General features: G+C 59.1%; 2 protein-coding genes across 2 annotated transcripts in view; one reads left to right on the top strand and one right to left on the bottom strand.

The window, feature by feature from the left end:
• Positions 1-2946, top strand: part of KCTD13 (potassium channel tetramerization domain containing 13) — a 16121-nt gene extending 13175 nt beyond the window's left edge. Inside the window, exons 4-5 of the mRNA XM_045284880.1 lie at positions 1-108; positions 2168-2946. Of these exons, the coding sequence (XP_045140815.1) occupies positions 1-108; positions 2168-2404 (345 nt within the window). The 3' untranslated portion in view covers positions 2405-2946. The remainder of the gene's footprint in view (positions 109-2167) is intronic.
• Positions 1938-6265, bottom strand: ASPHD1 (aspartate beta-hydroxylase domain containing 1). Its single transcript, XM_004705673.4, has 3 exons — positions 5242-6265; positions 4014-4127; positions 1938-3367 (listed from the first exon to the last, which is right to left on the bottom strand). The coding sequence occupies exons 1-3, from the start codon at positions 6107-6109 to the stop codon at positions 3258-3260; spliced, it is 1092 nt and encodes a 363-aa protein (XP_004705730.1). The 5' UTR covers positions 6110-6265; the 3' UTR covers positions 1938-3257.
• Between the last annotated feature and the right edge of the window lie 63 nt (positions 6266-6328).

Genomic DNA, 6328 nt, shown 5'->3' with positions numbered 1-6328 from the left:
GTCCTGGGGGACGAGATCTGCTGCTGGTCCTTCTACGGGCAGGGCCGCAAGATCGCCGAGGTGTGCTGCACCTCCATCGTCTATGCCACGGAGAAGAAGCAGACCAAGGTCAGAAGGGCCTCGGGTCTGGGTGGGGAGGAAGTGCGGGCTGCACCAGGACCCCGGGCAAAGTCAGCATATTGCGCCAGAGCAAGTCCACTCATGAGCGTCAGGAGTGTGGGGCTTGGGGGGCTTGGCTGTGTACCCTTGGACAGGCCACCCTCACCTCCATGGCTCTCTGCTTTTCTGCTGTGGCCTGCGGCTGTTGGAGTCTGGTGGACTCTTAATGTGGGAGCTTCTGGCTGGGTTCAAGGCTGCCTGCAGTCCCCTACCGTAGCACGCGGGTTTGAAAGTGTGTGTGTGTTTCTATGTAGTCAGACCTCAGAAAGGTCCCCACCTAACAGCCAAGTGAGGTCTTCTCTGCTCAGGACCACAGGGGTCCTTAGAACACGCTCTGGGCCTGCAGTCCCGAGCCACTACCGGGCCATCTGTCAGCACCTGTTTTGTGCACAACACTGCACCCAGCCAGGCCCAGCAAAGGTGGCCCAAGTGCAGAGTCACGTGTGAGCCCCTGGCCCCCAGTTCCTGCAGAGTGCACCGGTCTGGTCCTTTCCGACCTTGGTCGGACAGACCAGCGTTCCTGCACGTATCTGAGCAGCCGGGGTTCTCCCCCACCCTCTGCCGGAGCAGCAACTAGCCCCTCTTCTCGAAGTCCTTTTTCCTCCTCTCCATCTGCCAGCTGGAGTTGGATTTTAATCCCTGATTCGCACTTTCCATGAGACCCCTCACTCATGAGCTTTTTCACCCAAGACCCAGACAACGTTGGTCACACCCTCTTTGGCTAAACAGTGTCCAGCGTAGCCTGGGGCTCTTGCTTCAGCAGCAGGGTGAAGCTCTCTGTGGACAGCACTGTGTCTTTTTTCTTCGTCCAAGTCTTCGTAGTGGCCAGCAGTTTGAAGCCACTAGCCGCTCCTTGGGAAACAGGGGATGCTTTCTCCTCCCATGAAGAGTTACCGTCTCAGAAACTCACAGGGGCAGCTCTGCCCTGTCCTGGAGGGTCACTGAGCCGGCACCGACTCGATGGCAGTGAGGTTACTACTAGCCCGGCCCCTGCCACCTAGCGGGCCCCTAGGAAGCGTTTCTCTGATGTGTGTCTGAAGAAGTAAGCAACCCAGCTTCCCTGAAGCTGCGGCTGTCACTGGGGGGCCCAGGCAGCTGAGCCCACGGTTCAAATCAGCTGGCTAGGAGCTGTGTGCAGGCCATCCTTCCAAGGCCTCACGGTGAGGAGCCCCTCCCATCACCCCTCTGATTTCACCCCTGCCTGCCTCCTTGATGACCTTCCCGTCAGGATGGACTGAGACACACCTGCCCCAGAGCTGCCTCTTCCCAGACGCCTCTGCTCCAGCCGTCCACTGCCTGCCCTCCTCCTCCTCCTCTGTCTTGTCGGGCAGAGGTCCCCTCAGTGAGGCCGTTCCTGACCTCCCTTGTTAAAGTCATAACCTTCCAGCCGGGGGGTCGACCTCATCCCCTCCCCTACACATCGTGCCCTGTAGCATCTGTCCTTGCCGCCTGACGCCCTGGACGGGAGTTTGGTCTGTTTGGCTCACGGCTCTATTTCTGATGCCTGGAACAGTGCCTGGCACAGAATAGCCGCTCCGTAACGCTCTGCCAAGTGAAAGAATTTACCAAGAAACTTGGCAGGCAGAGAGTAACGCAGCTGAGTCCAGAGCCGGGCCTTGAAGTGCAGGTGTGACTTGGTGGAGCAGAGAAGTCATAGAGAGGCCAGGCCAGGGTGGGCAGACTTGAGGAGCAGAGCCAATCGGTCAGTTCCCTTGCAACAATTTAAAAATTACTCAGGAGCCATAAATAAATATATCTACAAACAAAGTCACCATTAATAATATTCTTTAAATAAAACTATGGGAGTTTATTTTCATTTTCAGTTCTAGTTCAGAGCCACATGTACATACCAAAAGAGCCACGGTTGGCTCCAGGGCCGCAGTTTGCTGACCCTGGGTCCCGGCCACAGGGCCTGTGCTAGGAGGCGTGCCCCTGTGCCTGGGGGGCGGGGCTGGCCCTGTGGCAGGACCAGAGCGGGGAGGCTCGGGGGCTGACTGGTGTTTTGCAGGTGGAATTCCCAGAGGCCCGGATCTTTGAGGAGACACTGAACATCCTGATCTATGAGACTCCCCGCGGCCCGGACCCCGCCCTCCTGGAGGCCCTCGGGGGCGCTGCAGGCGGTGGTGGGGCCGGCCGCGGGGAGGACGAGGAGAACCGAGAGCACCGCGTCCGCAGGATCCACGTCCGGCGTCACATCACCCATGACGAGCGTCCTCACGGCCAGCAAATTGTCTTCAAGGACTGACCTCTGCCCCCTGCCTCCTGGAATTCGGCTGCTCCTGTCCCTGTCCCTTTTGCTCCCCGACCTATGCCCCGGCTCTGCTGGCCAAGTCGTGGGCCATCCTCCAGGCCCTCCATTGCATGGTGCCCTTTACATATGGGCCCTCTCCATCGGTTCCGCCCCACGGCTGACAACACGGTACATTCCAGACCCTCCCCCTCAGGCAGAGCCCTTCCGAAGGGAAGGCCGACGTTCACCCAGTTAGGCTGCCCAAGCCTTGTTCCGCCAGCGTCCCGCCCCAGCTGCTGCAGGATGGCTTCCAGCCCCTTGGCTCGTTTTCCAGTCCGCTGTCCATGCCAAAGTGTCAGTCCGGCCCTGAGTAACAGCCCCCCCCCCCTTGGCCACCATCACTCCATTGTGCAGGGTAGTTTTCCGCTCCTCCCCAGCCCCCAGGTTTTTACCACCTCTTTTAACGTTGTGCTAGGCTGACCAGCTCAGCTCCCCCCTCGACTGGTTCATATTATTTATTATTTTAATTTTCTATTAAATTATTGGAATAAAGTGGAGGTAAGGGTCTTGTGCTGGCTCCCAGGGAAAGGGACAGGAAGATGGCTGGTATTAAAAGGGGGCCTGGCCAGCGGGATGGGTGGCGATGTGGGCCCAGGCCCTGAGCATCTGTCTCCCTACGCGTGATCGTAGGGAAGGAAGGAAGGACTCGGAGCTCAGAGAGGAGTGAATGCCTGTATTGTGTGCTGGCTGGCCACCCCCGCCCCCACCCTCAGGTCCACCAGCCCACCCGCGCTGTGACGACCCCTCACGTTGTCCCTGAGGGTCGCATCCCTCCAGCTCAGGTGTTGGGGGAAAACACCCTCCGAGGTCAAAGGTCCGGCGCGAACACAAAGTCGAGGGCCTGGCGTTCTGCCCCAGCCACGTTGGGGTGCCACAGGTCCACGATGAAGACCACTCGGGGCCCGTCTCCAGGGGCTCCTAGGGGACAGAGAACGGCTGACCAAGTCCGTCTGCGCCAGGAGCACTGACCAAAGACTCCCAAAGGCCACCCGATGGTAAATGCGTGCCAGGCACCCCCTCACTGCCAGCGAATTGGCTTTGACGCTTAGTGACCCCTGTGGCTTCCCAAGGCTGTAACTCACTGGGACTAGAAAGCCCCATCTTTCTCCGGAGGAGTCGCTGGTGGTTTTGAAGTGCCGACTTTGCGGATAGCCATTAGGCCACCATCGTAACCCTTTATATAGATTAGCTAGTAGTCTTCAAAATAAATTGGGGAGATAGCACCATAATCATGCCCATCTTATACAAAGCAGCAGACAGGTGACATAGCGTGCTCAAGGTCGCCCAGCAGGTGGTACAGAGCAAGGACAGGAAGCCCTGTACCCCAGACCTAGTCCCTGTGCCGTGGCACTAGGGCAGACGAAAGCCTGCGGGCACGTGCTGAGGAAGGGGAGGCCTGGGTCCCCAGGTGACTGAAGTGGTGATGCGACTTGCTCAAGGTCGTGCAGTGGGCAAACTGCCCGGACAAGAAGCCAGACGGGCTTGATCCTGTAGCTCTCCAGCCTAGGGGCCCTGCCCTCTCATCCCGAAGCCCTCCTAGCAGGCCAGACGGGGGTCCCCTTACCGTTATGCGCCACCGTGTGCAGGAAGGAGTCATCCACCAGCAGACAGTGCCCTTCAGCCCAGCACTGGGGCTCCCCACCAACCACCAGTTCACAGCCAGGGGGGATCTTCAAGCCTGTGAAGAGAGACCTACCTGGGCATCCTCCTCTCCAAGGACCTGGGCGGGTTTCCTCACTCAGGTCTGAGGGCCTGTTAAATGCCAGGCCTCCAGAGACCCGAGTATAATTATAATAGCGTGTTGGATGGAAGGCGTGCCGGGAGATTGAGCACGTGCAGAGAAGAGCACACACTACTCCTTCAGAGGAAAGGTTTTCATGAGGCCGTGGCATCTCCGGGGCTTCCTGAGTCTGCACCATGCCAGGCCCTGCCTCCCTGAAGAGTCTCTGGGAGAACTGACTCCACCCTGCCCCGAGCGGGCAGGACATGGTCAAGTGCAGTGGGAAAATGAAGCAGCTAGATAACTCTGCCAGTGGGATTAGGAAAGCATCCCAGAAGAGGCGTCCAGGAGGGAGCCCAGAAGAGGGTTTTAGACTGACGAAGGCCTTGGCATTCAAAGTTTCCTTTTCCTACCACCCCCACCCCGTCATAACAGCGTCACCGAAAACCACAACCATGACTTGAACACGTCACTGACGTTGCTGTCCCCTTTTAAACTCCGAGACAGGAGGATTTTGTTAGAATTCTTAAACGTCTTTTTTTTTTTAATTCAAATATATTTTGAGGAATATTCTCACTCTCTTTGGAGTGAAGTCATGCTGACTACTGGAGCCCTAGTGGCACAGTGGTCTGTTGGACTGCGATCCCAAAGGTCTGCAGTTTGAAACCACCAGCCACCCCAAGGGAGAAAGGGCTGCTTTGTACTCCAGTAAAGAGTTCGGTTTCGGGAGCTCACGGGGTCATTCGATCCTGTCTTTCAGGGTCAAGTTGCTTTGAGTCCACGCCTGCATCGACTCAATGGCAGTGAGGGGGTGAGTGAGCCCCGATGATGAGTTCGACACAGATTCTTTTTAAATAAGCGAGACAAAAGGTCTGCTCAGGAGACCCGTGGGGCAACGGCACTTGGCCGTGGTGGAGCGGCCTGCGATGGTTCCCAGGTAACCCAAGCTCACCTGGCGGACGGACGAGAGGGAGTCGGGGAAGACTTGGGCACAGAGAGGCCCGCTCACAGCCACAGTGTAAGGAGCCTAGAGTAGGGGGACCGTGAAGGCAAGCAGGTAGCAGCTACTTACCCAGGTGGCATCTGACCCTGGCATTGGTGGGCCCGCAGCGACCCTCAAGCTGGGCCCCAGGCAGGAGGACAGAAAAGCCAGCGTTGCCGAAGGTGTTGCCACTCATGAAGCTCCGAAGGCCCCTCAGTGCCCTATAGGCCCCCGGGCACCGGCGGCAGTTGCTGGGTTGGCACCTCCCTGCTTGGTACAGCAAGAGCTGGTAGCACCCAGGGGCCAGGGATGGGGACCAGCCCCGAGGCAGAGGGGTAGCCCCTGAGAAGTCCCAGCTCACAGCCCCGAAGTCCCGCAAGATGGCAGGGAAGCTGCTCTCTAAGAGCTCCACATCATGCCGTTGGGAATCACGTGGCACAAATGGGACAGAGGGCAGGTCCGGCAGGAAAAGCAGACCTGGGCGCTGAATGCCTAGGCCCCCTGGCCCTCCCTCGGGGCCTGGCCCACCCTGAGCTGCTCGCCTCACCCTGCCCATCCCTGCCCAGGAGTAGCGCCTGGCATAGGCTCGAAGCCGACGACTCACTAGGCCCTCCATTCTAGCTCCCTCCCCTGGGTCTCCAGTGCTTCCTGGGCTTGGCCTGGAGGCCCCAGGCCCACCACGGACCCCCCCAGCCCGGCTCCTAGCCCCCAGGGCCTGCATCTCTTGGGAGCCCAGGCGGTAGCAGTACCAGAGGAAGAGAGAAGTGAGAGCTCCAAGGAGCAGGGTAAGGGCGGAGGAGGCCAGGGGCAGCGGCCACGGGGGTGCCATGGGCAGGGAGGCCTTGGCCAAGAGGCCTGGGGCCTCCCCCAGACCCCGGTTCCCTTGCCCTCCCAGCTCTCCACCTGTCCCCTCCATAGCTGTTCCTGGGCACCCCCCTAGGCTGTCTTCCTTCCACATTTCCACACTCTCTCAAGGGGTCCCTTGAGACACACGCCTCCGTGTGTCTCTCCTTGAACTCTGGCTCTCCACCTTCATGCACCGAACCCCTTTGCCCTTCTCTCTCTCCCTTTCCAATTCTCTCCCTCTCTGGCCCCACTTCCTTCTCTCCCTGTCTTCTCCTTCCTCCACCACCACCCCTTTTCTCTCCCACCTTCCCTTCTACTCTCCCCGACCCCC

Source organism: Echinops telfairi, unplaced genomic scaffold (genome assembly GCF_000313985.2).
Source record: "Echinops telfairi isolate 266 unplaced genomic scaffold, ASM31398v2 ScPeMD7_5;HRSCAF=22, whole genome shotgun sequence".
In the NCBI taxonomy this organism is placed as follows: Eukaryota; Metazoa; Chordata; class Mammalia; order Afrosoricida; family Tenrecidae; genus Echinops; species Echinops telfairi.
The sequence above is the reverse complement of the archived record's forward strand: the minus strand, read 5'-3'. Positions and strand labels throughout refer to the sequence as shown.

Excerpts from the sequence above, each read along its gene's own strand:
- ASPHD1 (XM_004705673.4), bottom strand. The coding sequence starts at position 6,109 with ATGTGGAAGGAAGACAGCCTAGGGGGGTGCCCAGGAACAGCTATGGAG. Across the intron at positions 4,128-5,241 it reads CAGGGTCAGATGCCACCTGG|GCTTGAAGATCCCCCCTGGC; the intron begins GTAAGTAGCTGC and ends CTCTCTTCACAG. Across the intron at positions 3,368-4,013 it reads GCACACGGTGGCGCATAACG|GAGCCCCTGGAGACGGGCCC; the intron begins GTAAGGGGACCC and ends TCTGTCCCCTAG.